At 39.5% G+C, this 20,261-nt stretch overlaps 1 protein-coding gene across 13 annotated transcripts in view; it reads left to right on the forward strand.

Moving 5' to 3' along the window:
• LOC123763986 (ninein-like protein) overlaps positions 1-19,880 on the forward strand; it is a 103,003-nt gene extending 83,123 nt beyond the window's left edge. For 7 of the 13 annotated variants that reach the window (XM_045751383.2, XM_069330113.1, XM_069330117.1 and 4 more), the window contains 10 exons: positions 2,173-2,445; positions 4,287-4,388; positions 5,552-5,788; positions 6,042-6,116; positions 8,683-8,809; positions 10,481-10,563; positions 12,879-12,965; positions 13,166-13,298; positions 17,945-18,057; positions 18,786-19,880. In XM_045751383.2, the coding sequence (XP_045607339.1) occupies positions 2,173-2,445; positions 4,287-4,388; positions 5,552-5,788; positions 6,042-6,116; positions 8,683-8,809; positions 10,481-10,563; positions 12,879-12,965; positions 13,166-13,298; positions 17,945-18,057; positions 18,786-18,947 (1,392 nt within the window). In that variant the 3' untranslated portion in view covers positions 18,948-19,880. Of the gene's footprint in view, positions 1-2,172; positions 2,446-4,286; positions 4,389-5,551; positions 5,789-6,041; positions 6,117-8,682; positions 8,810-10,480; positions 10,564-10,928; positions 12,966-13,165; positions 13,299-17,944; positions 18,058-18,785 lie in introns of all 13 variants that reach the window. The other 6 variants (XM_069330116.1, XM_045751387.2, XM_045751385.2 and 3 more) reach the window with 3 other exon arrangements.
• The last annotated feature ends 381 nt before the right edge of the window (positions 19,881-20,261 follow it).

Here is a 20,261-nt window from a genome sequence, read left to right on the forward strand (position 1 = left end):
TGACCTGAGCCACCTCACAGTCTTCCTGGCTGCATCTCATCAGTTCAACAAGTGCATGCCAATGCTCATTCATTTGGACTTATTTAATGAAAAAATGTTTGGACACCAATTCTATGGTGCACCATAAAGTTGAGTTACCACTTGAGAACCCCCTCATTAATCGAATACTTTATTATATTCACATTCAAAAATTACTCTCATGTGTGCTTTATATAGCTGGTAGGAGGGAGGTTGGGGCGGGTGGTTCAGCAGGTGGCTTGGTAGTTAGTGAGAGCACTCTAGTAGTGGTCACTTGTGAAGACAGGGGGAATTTACCTGAATTTACTTGAGGGCCACTGACACTAGTGGCCTCGATGAGGACAGGAAGCTTGGAGGTATTGAGCGTTTATATGAGTCAACCTTCTAGAGGTTATTCAAATTTGTATTAAGTGTTGTCGAGTGCTCCTTAGCACATAGGAGCCTGCGGGAAGTGACTTGAAGTTTCCCTACAGCTTTAGTGTCATAGACTGTTGCCCCGCCTCGCTGTGTGTCTTACCATCCTACATGTATACTTGAGCTTATCTTAACAGCCAACTGAGTCTTCTGTTCACATAGAAACATTTCATATTTTCTCAAACCTTATATTTGTTTAACAATTTAAGAGGACCTAAAGTATAACAATGGCATATAAAATGCACATTTACACACTTAAGTACATGTATCATATCTGAAAGTATACACTAAAAATATATTTCTTAATTAGTCATATATCAGTGATACATTACTCAGATAAAGTACTTTCTTTGTAGGTTTTTATCCAATTATCTTTAATTTCTCTCATTGCTTCTACTTGTTATGTGGCAAATTGCTGCTCACTATACGATTAGAATAAATTTGATAATTCTCTTCTCCAGTCTTGCTTATGTTCATAATTAAAATTTATATTTTAAGCTCTTTATTGTGCATCTCTATTAAACTTTCCCCTCCTTGAACAGTCCTGTAATAAATTACAGTGTTATTATTTTCTGTTGAGAGTTTTTACCAGAAAAAGATCATTTACTGTGCAATATAGTGCACTATCCCAGAGATAGAGATATTTAGTTTATACATGAAGCTGCTGCTTGAACACTCACACAAGTGCTCGTATTTATTGACTGCGTACAAAGTAGATCCAACCTTGCATGACTCGGGAACTCACTCCTAAATTTGTAAATGAGATATGATACTGTGGGGACAGTCATATGTGTATGTATATAAGCAGGAACTGGTCATAAGCAGAAATGGGGAGATGGAGTACATGTATGTACTGAGAAAGGTAAGTACAGTGGGGGTCGATACACACACACTGTGCATCACTGTGGGGTAGGGGAAATGTTGTTTGTTTCTACATGGTGAGTGTCTAAATGTTTCTTATAATTATACATGTATTAAGTGGTGGAAATATTTAGCATTTGGAGTTTCTTCACTCCTAAATTTTACCATGAGGTAAATACTCAGAGGTGTTTCTCTAATAAGCATATGAGACATTGTTCCTGTACAACATTGTATTATGTTTGTATATACACTGTATATGCAGCATTTCTAAGTCTGGCTTTAATGAGTAAGGTGATTGGTGCATTATTACAAAATGAAACAGCATAAACTAGGCCAAGATTACTATTTTGGTGTTGCAAACTGTAGTGTTGTATATAGAGTAGCATGTTGTCTAATCATCATTTGAAGCTATATTACCCCAAACAATGTAGCAAACTTGTTAGTATGTTGCTTTGAGTAAGTTGCTACTTTTTAAGTTGTGTTTGTGTATGTTTATGTAACGACTAACAATCATGTTTATATTGTGAAGGTCATGGCTTAATCTAATAATAATAATAATAATAATAATAATATTAATAATAATATAATATTAATAATAATTATGGTCTAACATTGAAATGTGTGTGTATATTATTATTCATAATGATTAGTTAATGTGAAAGTAAAGGCTGCTAGGTTCCTATGAAGTACAGTTTTGCATAGTTTTATACCAAAAAATTATATCCTTTTCAAACATCATGCTATGTTCATAAATTGTGTTCTTTAAGTTATTGGTGAGCTAGTCTCTAGTCAGCAGTATACTGTAATACTGTTCATTTTGTTATTGTTATTACAGCTTATTATATCTTATAGTGAACATGAATATCCTTATCCCACTAGCAAAGAGAAATAGAGTTCGAAAACATGAGAAAGCGCTATCGATCTCTAATAGAAAAGATACAAAAAAAGCGACGTGCTCTTGCGCCAAAGGAAGATAATACCAAAGAAAAAGAGGAAAGCTGTAATGAAACTGAACAGGATGGAGACACGAACCAATCACGGTGCAGCCAGTTGAGCGATGCCGCCTGCAAGACCAATTATCTGGACAAAGACAAGATGGATGGGTTTGTCTCAGAGCTCTCAAAGGATGATTTCAAAGTTCTTGAAGAACAGGCAAGTGTTATTACAGTACAAATGCATACTACATTATCACATTTGTTGCAATGTATTCTTATTAAATGATAATCTTTAATTCTATTATCTTGTAACAATACAATTTTCTGTGGAGAACCCCATCGGTTCCCCGGAGCCATACCGGGCTGACGTGTACATATTAGACCGTGGCAACAGTCAATTGAAGGAGTTCTAAGCCTACCGGAGACCAGAGCCAGAACCTGGCCCCCCCCCCCCTCAAGAGAGGCACGAGGAACAATGGTCTAAAGACACCCCCGTGTAATTAGAAGTAGTCTTTGTCTGCCATCCACCAGGTCAGGCACCCAGAAAGATAGGAATTTCAAAACAAACTACTGCTGGTCAAAAATTTGCAACCCAAAAGCTGAACAAGCAAACAGAACTCCCAATCAAAAACAAGGAAACAAACATGACTGGGACCCCCCCCCCCCTTGGTCTAGACTTTGAACCTAGGGGGCCAGGTTCTGGCTCTGGTCCCTGGTAGGCTTAGAACTCCTTCGATTGACTGTTGCCACGGTCTAATATATACACACCAGCCTGGCATAGCTCCGGGGAGCCTTCGGGTCTCACCCAGAAAATGGCGTTTCATTACATTCAACGTTGGTTTTTTGTCAATACAGTTTATTGTATTCAAGTAAGGGACCCACTGCGGCTCCAGCATGAAGTATGCTGGAGTCACAGGAGTATGCTGGAGTATGCAGCTCCAGCATGGAGTCCATATACAGTATAGTCAAGCATAAGACTAAACTGGAAAAGTTTGAAGGTTTGCCACCAGGCTAGTACCCAAACTGACGGGTATGAGCTACAAGAAGAGACTACGGGAATTAAACCTCATGTCACTGGGAGACAGAAGAGTTAGAAGGGCATGATCACCACATACAAGATTCTCAGAGGAATTGATAGGGTAGATGAAGACAGACTATTTAACACAAGGGACACAGGTGGAAATTGAGTGCCTAAATGAGCCATAGAGACATTAGAAAGAATTTTTCAATGTCAGAGTAGTAGACAAATGGAATGCATTAGGAAGTGATGTGGTGGAGACAGACTCCATACACAGTTTCAAGTATAGATATGATAGAGGCCAATAGGCTCGGGAACCTGTACATCAGTTGATTGACAGTTGAGAGGCGGACCAAAGAGCCAGAGCTCAACCCCCATAAGCACAACTAGGTAAGTACTGCAAAGAGCTTAATTATTATTAAGAAAGGAACCCAGAGCAGAGAGCTTAGTTATGATCATATAAACATAGCATATAACGACACACTAGTCATTATCAGTTGCTTTCGTCAAGAATTGCTAACCAACCTTTTGGTTAATAATAATAATAATTTATTTGCATGAAGGTACAATGAGTTGGTGAGTTTACATAAGATTGGTATTTTTACATTCATGCAAAGCCACTAACACGCATAGCGTTTCAGGCAGAAAGTTGGCGTGTTGCATGCTTAATCTGATATTTGTCGTGAAGAGTAATCCACTGCAAGTACAGCTTGCTATTGGTAGAAATAACATTTGAATAAAAGTACAGTATTGGGATTATGCAGAATCAAGATAGTTTCCTTTATGTGTTGTATAAGAATTTATATGTTCATGATGTGATAATTTGTGTTTTTGTTACTGTACTAAAAATCCTTAGGCACGAATGCTTAATAATACTTGCCAGCATTTTTTATAAATTTGTTTGATAAATTGTCATATATTTTCTAGGATATTAATCATAAAAATTTAGGTTAAGAATAGTATAAATATAACAGATCCTCAAAATAATTAGCATAAATTTAGATAAAATAATTATCTAAGTGTCGTGTCATGTTTTATAGGTTCTTGCCCTGGAAGAAGAAATGAGTCAAGAACGAGACAGCCTGGAGAAGCAGAGAGCCAGCTTATTGGAAAAGAATAACAAACTGGAACAGGACTTGGAGGTGGGGCTAATGAATGCTAGTAGAAATTGGTCAGGAACTTTAGTACAATATGTGATTACTTAGTTAAGTCTCTGATTATGTATTAGCTCTCTGATTACTTGGTGTACCTTAACTGCTTAGTTTGGTATCTCAGTTCCTTAGTTAGGTCTCTCAATTACTTGGTTAAGTATCTCAGTTACTTGGTTAAGTATCTCCATTGTTTGGTTATGTCTCAGTTCCTTCATGTCAAAGTCACCCAATGCCGTCAAAGTTACCCAGTGCTGTCAAAGTCACTCATGCTGTCAGTCATCCATGATGCCAGAGGCTTTGAGCTTTGAACATAAGAATTGAAACACTATTAATCTTTCTCCAATGACTCCTTAGCATTGTTAATAATTCTATGAGACCATTCAAAGGTTCTCTGTGGTGTCAAGTGACAGATTGTCATACTGCCTGACTGTATTTGATCTGTCTATTGTATACACTGTATCTTACCTTTGGGAGCAACCAAATGATCAACCTTACATGGTCACTCAAAGCCGTATTTTCTCCAAACTAATGTGTATCATTAAGTTTCATTGTGGGGTGAGCTCTTTGTGTGGACCACTTTACCTGAAGTGAGAAAGTGTTCCAACAATTATAGGTTTTGACATTAGGCACCTCGGATGCATTTCCGACGGTTCCTTTCATATAAAAGGGGTGACGCCGAGGAAAATAAGACTCGCGTCCCTACCAAAACGAAAAAGACCACCACCTTCATTCCATTTCAACATTCATTTGAACATTCCAGTTCAAACTCGTGTTCAATAAACAAATCAATTTTCTTCCTTCCTACATTTGCTTCAAATCATTTACTGAATCAGAGGTTTAAAATGTTTTCTTTCATATTCTCATTTCTAAATGTAATTTAGATTTCCCTGAGATGCCATTGGTTTATATCTTGCAAATTAAATCTTATGTGGTGGGAATGGTTTACAGATTATTACTGTATAAATATTCAAGCAGGTGTTTATGGATTATGGTATAGGTATACCATAATCCATAGGTTCTGAATAGGTATAGGCTGTGTATTCAGCTTCCCATTGTGAGCACCTGATGAGAAAACATAAACAGGAAGTAAAAAAAAGGATATGTAGGTGCATTATAATATGCACAATGCTAAAACGTAAAAAGTCTTGTTTCAGATACTACGTGTAGAATTTGATAAGAGTGAAGACTATTGGACACTGAAACTACAGGAGGAACAGGATTACTATGAAGAAGAACGGCGTCTTTATGATGACAAATTCTCTGCCCTGGAGAAAAAAATTCGGGAATACGAGGAGCTGGTCTTGTCTGGTGGAGGTGGAGGAGGACGAGAGAATTCAGAGGAATCTGATCGCCTGTCAACCATTGATGAGAGTGCAGTTTGGGAAAAGCAGGTATGACTTCAGTAAATTTGACTTCGTTTCCTGTCTAGTAAGAATTATTCATCCTGTTTGGAGACAAGGTTGAGTTTAGAATACAGTCATAAATTAAGTTTTCAACTAATTAAAACTTTATAATGATAGAATTAAATTCAATAAAAAATTAATTCAAATATTTTAATTGCTATAGGACATTATTTTCTTTTCAACATTTGCAAAATTTTTCCCAGAAGACATAATAAGACTAATTCATTACTTACTCTCCAAGGTTACCGAGCTGGAGGAAGAGGTGGCTCTCTTGCGAAAACAAATTGATGACCTCAGGGAAGAGAGGCGTCACGTGGTATGTCACTAGTTTTTCTTTTTATAATCTGAAGCAAACTTACCGTTATGTCTTGATACAACCTGTCCTCTTAAAAAGAACGTCGCTTTTGGCCCTTTGCCCGTATGGCCGAATATGGACGTAATTTGAAAATGAAAAAAAATGAAAATAAATTTGGGATTTTTTTTTCAACAACAGTAAGTTAAGGGTCCTCTGATAGGTTAGGTGGGCAGGAAATTCTCATAAAGTTTTAAAACGGTATGAAAAACGTTAATGGAAAGTTTCCTCTTCTGAGCTTGCCGAGTAAGCCGGACGACTCAAACAGAAAACGAAACAGTACGTCACTTTTGTGAGTCGATTTCATTTCAAATTATGTCCAAATTTGGCCATAGCGCGCATACGAGCCAAAAGTGACGTTATTTTTAAGACGACGGGTTGCTTGATAATATTTCAGTATTGGCCACTAAGTGTGAGTCTTGAATATCTCACATATATTTAAGAAGTGAAGGGTTTAGAGAGGTTCTAAAAGTTTATTTATTTACTGACAATTTTACTTATAATTTTAACCATTTGTCACGTATGAAATACAATAGACTCCTGGTTCTGTAAAATATGATTTATTGGTGTCAGCTTCTATGCGGGCTAATTTTTTTTTAATACAGTAACCTCAGATTTATGCAAGTTTGCACCAAAAATAATTCCAAATTCCTTAAAACCATGATTAGAGCATTATTATAGGAAATATCATGCATACTCAAGAGACCTTTACTATAGTTCCAGCCTTTTTGCTTTTCCCATTTGCTGTATTAATGAACTGTCAACGTTTGACTGTATACATTATTGTAATGTTTTATACAATAAGATTTTTAGTCATGGTATATATAAACTTTTTCTCATAAGATCTAAGATCCTTAACAATATATTACTTAATTCAGTTTACCATAGGGAATGAAGACATCGTCACATAAAATTGGGAGTCTACTGTACATGAACTAAGCACCATAACTTAGCATTGTATTTATTTTACTAAGTGTAATTAGGTGGATTGAAAGCTATTAAATATTATTACTGTATTTTGAGGTAGCCCAGTGGTCGGCACAGGCAGTACATAAATGACAGGCCTCAGGTGTGAGTCCTGAGTCCTACAGCAGAGATAGCACCACTCCATAAAAGAGGAAATAAGGCAGAGGCAAAAAATTACAGACCGATAGCACTAACATCGCACATTATAATAATCTTTGAGAGAGTGCTAAGAAATAAGGGGGATGCCCCCTCCGGGGGGAGCGGCGGAGGCATTCGAGTCTTGTCTCCCGGCCGAAGCTTCTGGGTTTGACCAGTGGGCCCCCTTTCTTCTGGCTTCTACGGCTGCTCCGTCCTTGTCTTGTGAGGAGAGGACTCGGCCCCGGGTCCTGCTGTGAAGGACCTCGAGGCTGGGGAGGGGCATGACTTGGGGGCCTTGGGCCCCGCTGGACCCCGCCTGGGTTTTTCTTCCCTCTGGGCGAGGCTTGTTGTTACAAGGAGTGGGGTTTTCTTTTCATCCCCTCTGCGTACGAGTTGGATTTGGTGTCTGCCCCTCCCTGGGTTCGGTTCCACGTTCCCCCGGGTGCGTTGGTTTCGTCTTTCTGGAGGTTTTCGGCTTATCGCATCCAACCTGATGTGGTGCGGGCAGCCCTTGCAGCGTACCTCCTGCGTGACCCAGATTATGCCTTGGAAATGGATCCGTCCGAATTCAGGTTTGGGACTTCGTTCCCTTTCTGGGTCCAGTTACGAGGTTCCGGAGTCTTCCTGGCTAGTGGACTGCCCTTGTTTGTTCTGGATTCCTGGCATTCCTTCTGTCGTTCCCCGCTTGCTGGGGTGGCGGGAACCTTCCATGGTGATTCAGGTTTTCCTGGGGGGCGATCTTGAATACCTGAACGAGTGTTTGTTTACCCCTGCCCTTCCCCGTGATGTGGGTGTTGTTCAGCCCCATGTGCAGGTTCCCTCCCTTTCAGCGGCACTCATGGCGGAGATTGGCTAGTGGAGGATGTGAGGACGCTTGGATCCATCCCGGGGTCTGGCGCCTTGTTCTCGGCAGCGCGTTCATCGGCTTCCTTGTCAAAGCTTTTCACGCCGATTTTGCAGGATGCGGCTGCCCTGTTTTATGCTTCCCGTCTCGTGTGTCAGGCAGGCAGTGCTGGGTTCTTTCATGGAATCTGCTTGGGCTCTAGCTCTTAGGCTGTCGTCGCCTTTTTTGTCCTCTTCTGTTTGAGGAGTCAGGCCATGGCGCAGTTTATCCAGGCTGTGTCGTCGGCTTGTCGTCCGATGTCAGACTTGTTGGTTTTCCAGGGGTCCCGTGGTGGGTCTTCCCGGAAGGGTCGTGCTAGGTCTCGGGGTTCCTCTCGTTGTGGTAGGCCACTGGTGTCAGGTTCGGACCCGCCCTCGTCTGGTCGGTGCGGTGTTCGCTCTGTGCGGGGTTCTGGATCTCGTAAAGGACGCCGGACCTTTCGCGGTCCGGCGAAAGGTCCATAACTTTTTAACATTATGTAAACTTCTTCAGCAGCTCCTTTTGTGTTTCAAAATCCTCAACTAATTTTGGTGGTCTGTACAGGAAAGCAAAATGGAGGCACGTGTGTCAGAGGAACGACAGTTGGCAGCTCACGAGTGTGCCAACCTCCAGGACCAAGTGAATAATCTTTCATCCCAACTTCATCAGGCCCAACTACAAGTCACAACTGGTAAAACAATAATTTTTGCAATTGAGTCAATTAGAAACTTCAAAGTATTGGTAGTTGCTCTACTCATCAGTGTGTTGCTTTCAAACTGTGCTTGTTAAAAGGTTAATTGTTATCACACATATATAGATTTGGTATAATTTTGACAAATATATAGGTCAATAGTATAGTAGGCATGTATCAGTCTCAGGAGACTATGGAGTTGTGCTCTGGTTGTCGGTCTGGAGTGGCCACTCCAGCACGTAAAGCCAGGGTAAGTTGATACGGGAGAGAATATGTACTGTATGTTGTTCTGCCCTGAGGGGTTGGGGATTATGAGACTTAAACCTCCAAAAGAGAGCTCTGGTTGTTGCACCAGATTGTTACTTGCGTACATCCGGACAACGTTCCCAACCACTCCCTGACGGAACAAACAACCGACCTCGGCAGCCACACTCCCGCTACCATCAATCAACCAGCAATGGACACTGGAGTACTTGTAATTTACCTAGGAGATCACCCTGTACGCCTCTTGATCTTGGAGAGGGGTTTAGCATCACATATTTACGGGTTCAGCTCCAACACTGGTCTTGTTGTCTTGTGTACACACCCTACTCAAGCCGCCGTGACTCCCCACTCTCTCCTTGTTTGGAATGATCTCCTAAATCTCCCTTTCGTGAATTAGTATCTTCTGCCACCCTGTCTGCAGCCGTGACCCTCCCTCTCTTCCCCGCTTTCAGAGAAACCTGACCAGGACAAGAGCAAAAGCCAGCTAGCATATACATTTAATATACAAAGAAAACATACATAATACATAACATATAAAATAGAACATTATCATACAACACACTAACCTGCTACAACCCAGTAGCATTCCGATATCATAGTCCTGACTTCTCCAACTGTCCTATATGAAGTGGCTGCTCAACTCTTGGTTTACCACTTATTACTCCCTCACTAAATGGGGCTGAAATCCTGTCACAACAATACTGTATCCTTAGCCCTAAAAGTACATGAAACTCAGCTTGTGGCTGAAACACCAGAAACATCTACATAAGTATCCCCAACAAAAGAAGAAATCAATCTCTCGCCTTACACTGCATCTTACAATGCCAATAAGCATTCAAGCACTCCCCTTACACAATAATGTGTGTCCACTATGAACAATACCTTAACAATACCTTACCACTATGTCAATACCTTAACAGTATCTCACCCATATAATATATATATGGGTGAATATATAATATTCCTGTATATATTTGAACTTAGGAAATCCTTCCCCACTAATACAGTACCTATGTAATGATTGATACTAAGATAGGTAGTATGGTATCCAGTATATTATAGGGTGCCAGTCACAGGAACTGGGAGGACATTTCTGGGGTGCCACCAAATTGAGCTTGGAGTAAGTCTTTCAGAAGCAAGTACTGACCTTTGGAATGTATTTGTTAAATGACAATGGAAAACTGGATTAGAAATGTGAATAAAGGTTTAAGTGGAAGAAAGACTTTCTTTCATTCAGCACCAGGCTGTGACATGATGACTCAAGAAATATATCTTCATGGTTTGGATAAAGATTTAGTTTGTTTTGTTATTTTGTTTTGTTATTGTTTGTTGAATGCTTTACTGTAACTTTGAAGTAAAATACCACACAGAGCGAGCAGAATTTTATATCTTTAAACTGTATTTCAGTCCTAGAAGAATTGGATAAAGTGCGTAGAGAGTCCGAGCAACGCATACAGGAACTAGCAAATCAACAGAGATTGCACATGCAGGTAAGTTTGAACTACTGTTATCCATGTATTCTAAATGTGCTACATAAGTTACTTAAATGTACTGTATATATCAGATCTCATCTTTTGTTCCTATCATAAAGGTTATACAGTAGTGTGGTTTATAAATGTATAGGATAGCTGTATGGACTCAAGCTTTAGAATAAAATCACTCCGCATGAACTTATTATGTGAGTAGTTTTAATCAGTGTGTAGAGAGGCTCATGAATTATTCTGTGTATAATGTATAGGAGTTACTGATGCATTGAAGTGTGTCTCATGTTAAATTGATTTTTGTGAGAATACTGGAAGTTAATCATTGTAAAAGTATATATAAATGGTAAGTTTGTGTATCAATCTCTCCTCAGATTCCAGTCAAATCAAACAAGGGTAAGTTTTTTTTATCCTACAGGCAACAGCTAACTTGCATTATATTTGCTGCACTAACCAAATGTTGAATTTATAGATTCTATTGAAAACAATCTAGAGTTACAGAGACAAGAATGATTTAAAAATATCTATACAGTATTTATGAAATGACTGACATTGTTAACATGTGCTAAAACTATATTGCTTCAAGATGTGACAAAAAAGATCAAGAATCAGTTATGTAACCTCACGAACATGTTCCCTATCTCTGTAATGAGAAAGATAAAAAAAGACTAAAAGTTTGAGCAAGTTCATAACATTGAGTCAAGGAGAGAAAATCATCTCCTGTAGTCCTGAAACATAATGGCTTACAACTAGTTATTTTATTTTGCTGATAACTTTGTGCTATTGCAGTGAAGCTGCTGTTTTTATTTGCAATTGAGGAATAGTAATATATTTTTACTAACGCCACTGATATATTCTGTACCAACAAATACTGTAGTTCTTTCATGACTGTGCACCAGCCTCCACCATTAATGAATTTAAATCTCACTAGGGGTGAGATTTAAACTGCTGTCACCCAAGCTGATTCTTAGGAGTTAGAAGAAGTAGAGTTGATAGACACTGATGGAGTTTCAGATTATGCAGTTCATTTTTGGTCGCCATGTACTTGAATGCGTTCAGCAAAGGAAATGTTTAATTTGCATTCTCTAGAAAGGCAAAAAGGTGAGGGACATGATTGAAGTGTACAAGTAGATGGAAGAGTATAACAAAAGGGATATTAATGTTAAATGTGAAAACAAAACAATGAATTTAAATTAGATAAGCTTAGATATTATGCAACATCTAGGTATATACTGGTTTGGAACCAGGTTTGTTGACTTATAGAAGAAATTACAGGGTAACATGATAGATGTGGGATCACTTGACTGTTCCAAGTGCAGATTAGACATATACAGTATATGAATGAGTTTGGTTAGATGAACATTAGAGCTGTCTTGAATGGTACTATAGGCCTTCTGCAGTTCCTCTAACTCTTATTCCTATAATTTGTCTTGCTAATGTAGTAAAGTGTAAATGGCCTATGGGTATTTATTTTTAGTAATAAAAATGTTTCTTGCCCCAGAAATCGTCAAGTTTCGTCTTTATAGCCCTCTAAGTCTGCCATTGCAGCAGCACTGCTGAACACACAAAATCATCATGGATGTTTACATCATTGGGGCTTTTCTAATATTTTACCGTGAACTGTTTTGAAATCTTTATAAATAATCTCACAACATTCACTGTCTTGGTTCATTACTTATGTTAATTAACTTTCTTTCTGCGGGTAGCCCCGTCAGCTCCCCGAAGTTATCCAGGCTGGATGGAAATGTCTGGCATCAATTTTCGTTTGGGGAGTTCTGTCCACATGTTCGGCTTTTGGTCACAGTAATGCTACCAGAATAGGGGTTTGTTTTGGGGTGCCTTCCTTTCTGGGTGCCTATCCCGGTCGATGGCAGACATAGAATGCTCCCAATGACAGGGTGGTCTCTATAGGCCATTGCTCTTCGTGCCTCTCTTAGAGGGGGCCAGGTTCTGGCTCTTGGTCCCCGGTAGGCAGAACTCCATGCATTGACTGATGCCAGACAGATATACATATCCATCCAGCCTGGATAGCTCCGGGGAGCCTCCGGGACTTGCCCAGAAAATGGCTTTTCATTACATTCAACGCTGGTTTTTTTGCTCTTCTCCAAGGTCCTCTGATCCAATTGTCTTATTTCCATCAGTTAAGACAACTTTAAGCTAATATATCAAGCCATTTTTCTTTAATTATTTTTATGGTAATTTTGTTGTTGAATATTCTTGAGAATATTATATTCTATAGTATCTAGGATTAAATTTTTGTTATAAATTAGTGTAATTTTCTATAATTACATAATTTTGTGATACTAGTGTGGATATTTTCTCAGGTGAGAGTTCCCTTAATGAATGGCCATGCCACAGAAGTTGAGGAGCCACCCAGCCCAGAAACACACGAAAACAGGCCAAGTTATCAGGTTAGTCAAATGTCATAGGCAGTAGTTTATCTGCAGCTTATAGACTGGGTGGCTCCAGGTACAAGTACAGTACAGTAATGCCAGAAAAATGTTCACATGTCAAAGTGAGTTTCCCTATTTCCCCTCACGCATTTAAATAGGATATTATATGGTATAAACTATAAAATGTTCTCAGCACTAATAATTGTGTATTCCTGAAGGGTTCTGGAAGTATAGGAGAAGAAACTATAAATGGGTCATTACGAGCCCAATTACGCCAATGTCAAGAGCGATTACGAATCCTTGAAGCTGCACTTCGTCAACATCATACACATGCTTCTCAAATACTAACAGGTACACCTATTCTCATATGTATAGTTAGTATTGTTAACTGAAACCCATGCATAGGAATAGTAATATAATAAATTTAATTTAATAGTTACAACTAAAAATTTAAGTGAAGATAGTGTTAAAGTGTGTAGGTTGCAGGATGGAAGCATGAACAGTAGGTACTTTCTGATTAAATACAATAGGTAAGATGGGAAAGGAGCTAGATAACATGAGATGTATGGATAGTGGGAGGGGTTGTTTGGGCAATGTGACAAGAATGTGAGAAGTTGTGGAATCATATGGGTTGAATGTCTATTGTAAATAAGCATGTTATGTTCCTGTGAGCATGTCAGCAATGAAAATATTCATTGTAGAAGAATTGAGCAAGAAAGGCACTGAGTGAAGTGTTGAAAACTCTTGCTAACCCTTTCTCTGTCGCACCCTCTGGAACCTTTATTTTGACCACTGAGGATAGTAGAGCAAGTAAAATAATTCCTCAGTAACTTCTCAGTGCCTAAGTCTTTGGTTACAATGAAACTTCCAAATGCTACCAACCTGGAAAACCCCTGGAAAGAGCATCTGGACCAGAATGAAGAATCTCTCATTGACACCAGTCTAGACATAACTAGTTCACTGCTAAGGTCTTGTAATTCGAAAACTGAGCCACATAGAGGATGCTGATGATTCCATGATGAATCAAATAGATTCACTCGTGGAAGATCAAACATGTAGCATATCCAGCTAAAGGAGGATCTGTCCACCACCCAATGTGGACGTGGTTCCAAGGTTGTGTGCTCTGGTCCTTTGCAGTTCTGTCCTTTGGCTTGAGACACAATACCTTGGAACCAGGAAATATAGAGACCATTTCCAGAGGAAGAAGTGAACATGTATGCTTCCCATCATGCCAGCAGGCAAAGTATGTTGGATTATATCTAGCAGTCAGAATAATCACGTTCCTTAGTGTTTGCCTCCTTGTTCATCTCCTTTTTCTGGGGGGGGGGGGCCTTCGGCTCCCCGGAGCTTACTAGGCTGATATGCTAATGTCAGACTTTGGCATCAGTCATGTGAATGGAGTTCTGTGGGCCTGCCAGGAACCACAAGCCAGAACCTGGCTCCCCTTAAAGAGGCATGGGGACCAATGGCCTATAGAAACCCCCGTGTGGTTGAAAGCATTCTGTCTGCCATCGACCTGGGTCATGCGCCCAGAAAGTAAGCATTCCAAAACAAACCTCTATTCTGGTGAAAGTATTGCTATCAAAAGCCGAACAAGTGGATAGAACTTCCCTAAAAGAAACGAGCAAATGAGCATGATGTCACACGTCGCCACACAGCTGTCCCCCCCTTCCCTAGGAGGGGGAAGGGGGAGCCCCAGACCCCCACGCCGGCTATCCACCCTTCAGTTCTCGGGCTGATTGATGCTAGAGGCAGAGGTCGTGTGCATGGCTCCAGTGATTCCAGTACTGTGCTTTGAGTGTGGTAGCTGTCTTCCGGGGGGTGCGAGAGCCAGGAGTTATTCTACAGTACTCGGGCTGCATGCGCCTAGGTTATCGTCCCTAGATGCCCTGTAAGTACTGCTCTTGGAGCTTGGGGCCACCATTGACAAGTTCCTTGGGGACTGCGTCTGCTGTTCTGGTTCCTTTGGGGGACATCCCTTCCCCCTCTCTCGCGATCGCTGGGTTCGACCCCCTGGGGGGCCTTGCATCGGCTGCTGCGTCGCCTGCTTCCTCTTCGGGTTTTTCGGGGTTCAGTGCCTTGGCGCCTGCCCGAGCCCTTGCTCGATGTGGTCACGGACGCATTGTCTCTCGGCTGTGGTTTTGTGACCAGTGCTCACAGTACCAGTAACTCTTTGTGACCAGTACCAGGGATCCGTCCTTCCGTTGGGCCCACAGCACGGTGCGGGAGTTTGCGGCTGTGTGTAGTTTGCGCTTCAGAGGGTTTGGGTTGCCCGCAGATCAACGATCCAGCCCCATTCGGACTGCTCCCCAGTGGTTCATTGCCTGAACCGAGGGGATTCGATGCATTCCTTGGCTCTTTGGCGCTGGTCGCTTCGAGTGACTCGTCTGATGAGTTCTCAGGGTTTGTCTGTCCTGGCGGTTCACGTGTGGGGAGTGTCCAACGTCTTGGCCGATGGCCTGTTTAGTTTCGTTCCATTCCCCTGTCCACGGAATGGACAGTCAATGCCGACTCCTTCCGTTGACTCTGCCAGACGTTCGGGCGCCTTGAGGTGGACCTCTTCACGTCGGCTTCGGCGCGACGCCTTCCCCAGTGGCAGCCAGTGGCGGGCTGCCACTGGTTGCCACTGCCACTCAGCATACCAACTTAGTGGTTCATTATGGTGAACACGAATGTAGATACCTTATATATAACGTCTGTATATAGTGAATAAAAGCAAAAACAGTATGGTGGGAGTAGAATGTGGGCGAGTGAGGTGTTGAGGGAGTGAGTGGCAGCGAGTGGATGGCTGGTGTGTGGCAGTCACTCCTCATTGCTTTTTGACTCATAATACCAACTTAGTGGTTTGTTATGGTGAACAAGACATACAGATACTTGTATATAACTTGTGTATATAGCGTAATAACTGACAAAGTATTTGTTCACTGTTTGATGAACATAATTGAATCAACAATATGCGCACCATAATTTTGAGTACAGCGATGATTCACACATTTCATTACATAAATATATCACACTACACACTATTGAATAATATTACAGCCAAAAAACTACAAAAAATCAATCAGAGACATTGAAATAATTAGGTAATTATCTCTTTGTGGCCACTCCTGCCTCCCGCCAAACACACACTGAAACTACGACATTGGTACAACGTTCGAACAAGTTTTAACACCTCCTAACCAGTTATAACAACCAATATAGCAAATTGTAACAACGTTCTAATACCTCATAAAAACGTTAAGCCAAGATGTAGCAACTTTATTACAAGTTGTAACAAGCGGAAAATAGAGACGGTTTCGGTTTGTGTTTCCAGGGCTCACAGCTGGGAGCAACAGACCGCCTGGGACGCACGCTGAGTCAGTGCCTGTTTTTTTGCCAGACTTTCCTCCCCTCCCTATAGCGGGCAATATATGTCACGATTTTTTTATTTTTTTTCCATGATCAGAGAACACAAATTAACAGGTTTAGAAGAAAAATAATTTTTTTTTTTTTTGGTATGCGCCTGTGGGTGACAAAGGCTAATTAGCCATGAGCAACACAAGGGTTATTATCAGTGCTTCTGTCCTGGTTTCTGTCTGTATTTATCAAGACACTGACTGCTAAACCAGCTGTTCACCATTGATCTTGTACAGCTGCATTTCCCAAGTTCAGGAGCCAAATTCACGAAGCAGTTACGCAAGTACTTACGAACGTGTACATCTTTCCTCAATCTTTGGCGGCTTTGGTTACATTTATTAAACAGTTTACAAGCATAAAAACTTCCCAATCAATTGTTGTTATTGATATAAACAGACTCCTGGTGCTTCGGGGCTCAGTAACTGTTTATTAATTGTAAACAAAGCTGCCAAAGATTGAGAAAAGACGTACAAGTTCATAAGTACTTGCGTAACTGCGTTGTGAATCTGGCCCCTGGTGACTGGTGTTCTGCCCATCAGTTTTCTGAGGATCTTATGTCTTGGGCTCATCAACTGTCTACTCCACTAGTCTGCACTCTTATTTGCAACGTGTTGGGCAAGAGCATTTTTGCCGTGACTCTCACTTTGGGTAGTGTTTCAGCTCTTCCTACTTCTGAAATAGGACTCGCCAAATCCTTGATTCATTTTGGATTTGTTTTTCCTCAATGTTAACATTGCTTGTCTCACATTTCAAATGCCCACTAAGTCTCACATTCTCCTTTTGATTTTGAATTACATGTTTGACCTCATTTGTTTCCCTGGATCTGCATATGCTTATTGGCTTGTTCCATCTGTTCACAGTTCAGGGACTAGCTGGGGTGCCTGTTTACACAGACCTCTTATACTGAGGTGTCCATTGTGAGCTACTGAAGGGGATCCTCTCACAAATAAAATCTATCACCAATTTATCTACCACACATACACAACACCTATTACCAATTAATGGGCTCATCAACCCCCACCACCCACCCCCTCCCCATCCAATTATCAAGCTACCTATTTTTGTTAAGCAGTTGCCCATTTATTATTTTTTTTATTTATTTTTTTTTTGTGTGTGGAGGGTTGATATCTGATACGTAACTCCCCTCTCCTCATAGAGAGCCAGATTCTTGTCCTGGCTCCTGACAAACAAGTGTGTCTCCAATACCTGGTGCATCTTTCCAAGGCTTGTGCGCACTAGTGCTTTGCTCAGCAAGGTACCCAGGGTCCCACCAGAGAAGAGGTTTCATTACATTCAACTCATGATTTTTCTCCTGACTCATGCCTTCCCACACTACAAAAGTTGATAACAGGATAATGGTAGTAAATAAATAAAGTTTTCAGATGTCATTTTATTTCTTATTCATAAATAAAAATAAATAATCGGAGAAACTATTTAATAAATCTTTTTTTGTGAAAGAGTCAATGCTCAACATTACTAATTAGGAGAATAAAATGTATAATATAATTAGGTTATGTCAAAGTGTAGTAATTTTTTTTTTATCAAGTGGACTCTCTTGTTCTTCATTGTATTCTTAAATGTTTGTACATTTTCTTCAGTAACTAGGGAACAACATGCAGCTGAAGTGCAAAACTTAGAGAGTATGTTGGCAGCTACTCAGCAAATGCTTGGTCAACATATTGCCAAATACAAGGACCAGGTGAGAAACATGGCAAGTTTCACTAAAAAAAAACATGTTTTTCTGTAGTCAGTTTAAGGTGTTAAAATGTTCTTATTTTCAGTTGCTGTGAACCTGGTTGATAATAAAACATCAGCATTAACATTACAAATAAATGAAACCAGAGTGCTAATTAAATTAATACAGTATTGTATATTACAATCTCATATTCATACTTAGATGTATATCATCATATATACATTATAGTACTTTCTTGAAAGCACATATTCTTAATAGAATTTCAAGATCAAATCTCACTTAACTTAGTCCTGCTTCAGAGCTGCTAAGCCAAAGCTTACTCACATACCTAAATAAACAGTGGTTATTATGAAAATGGTACAGTATAAAATTTTGCATAACATTGCATTCAGCCTGGTACATAAGCTACATAATGTTATTGAGATGTATAATGTAGCATATTTAATTATTCACTAGATACACATGGAGAAAATAAGTTGTGCATGATTGGGAAATGTTGTGTATACAAATTTGATCAAAGTAAATAAAAAGATATACCACAATTATAACTTTGCATACTGTAATTGACTGAGTATATTATTAAAGTGATTTTGGCATTTAAATGCTTTTAACAAGAACTTCTAACAAAATATTGAGTGACTACACAAGCCAATTTGCCAGTGAAAAAATGCACCTATAAATTTTGTTTATTAATACAGTATCTTACGTTCATTGTTTAATTTATTCTTTTTTTTTTTTTCCAGCTAAGTAAGGCCAGTCGTAGTGATTCTCTTGTTAAAGAACTGTACCTAGAAAATGCGCAGCTGATGAGAGCTCTACAGATAACAGAAAACCGACAAAAGTCGGCAGAAGAAACGAGCCGAAGATTGCAGATGGCAGCATTAGGACCCCATACAATTTCATAAAGCGATTAATTGGGGCAAGACTAAAGTTTGATTTTTTACCTGTGACCATAAATGTTTGAAGCATGTGCTTCAATAAATGTCATGCTTTCAACCTAATTTAAAATATGAATGGATTTACACAGTGTTTTTGAATGTTTATTGCTATCTGAAGATAATCTTACATTAGTTACATGAATGAGAGAATTGTTTTACAGTGCCTCAGCAAATACCTGGAAATCTGCCATGTTATTTTTATATAAAGAATATTGGCATTTCCATCCCAGTCCAGTCTTTCGTAAAAATTTCACTAGTTAATGTTTTAGTTGTACGCATTATTTTATGTTTAACATATTGTATTTTCCTACTTGAGAAGTCAATATTTTTAGAATATTTCTTCTTTTAAAAGAAGTGAATGTCTTCTATTATCATGTGATCATTACTGTCTGGTTGTAGTTACTTATAAATTAAGTTAGAATTTGTGACTGCATATTATTCATGTTTGAGTGTGTGAATGGAGCCTACTAGAGCATTGACTTTTATCAGTAATATTTAAGTAAATAAGTTGTTAACAATAGGAATGAAAAACTCTAGTCAAGATGCTTGTTCTTTTTGTAATCAGCGTGAATGTTTTTATCAGATGTAAAGTTATTGGTGTGTGCCGAGTGTTCATTCATCTCTAGCAGGCAACTTAACTGTGGCTTTTAATATAATTTATACATAATAATTAATCAAATTATTTGTGCCATAATACAATATGTATTTAATGTGGCCATTTCTCATTTTAAGTGACCCAAAATATCACCCATCTTTTACAGACAGCACATACTTAATACTACTAAATTTGTTGCATTATATTAAGTTTACATTTGACACCAGTGCCTCTGTATGTGATACCAAAGCCTGTAGATTGTCTTTGACAAAATAAATATATCCCTGTTATTCAGGATATCTTGAGCCTTGTGTTAACATTCTTAAAACAACCATTACTACATGACAAAGTGTGAAAATTAAATAATATTCTTATACTGTATCTTAATATGTATACCACTGAGGAATTTTAAAAATGAACATTAGAGATTGTACTATTTTGTGAAACTATAATGTAACTTTAACCCCTTAACTGCGCGGTCTCCAAATATGACCTCCCCCTCCCCAGTGCGCAGGAAATAAAATCTCTGGAAAAAAATTCTTTTCTATTTTTAAAGTGTCAAAAACCCTTCCCTGAGTATGGGTATAGTAACAGAAGGTCGAAATTTTAAGTACTTTAGCTGCTATGGGGTTCGTACGTTCGTGCATGACGTCATCATTCCCTGGTCGCCCGTGGCATACGCCCCC

This window comes from Procambarus clarkii, chromosome 23 (assembly GCF_040958095.1).
Source record: "Procambarus clarkii isolate CNS0578487 chromosome 23, FALCON_Pclarkii_2.0, whole genome shotgun sequence".
Taxonomy (NCBI): domain Eukaryota; kingdom Metazoa; phylum Arthropoda; class Malacostraca; order Decapoda; family Cambaridae; genus Procambarus; species Procambarus clarkii.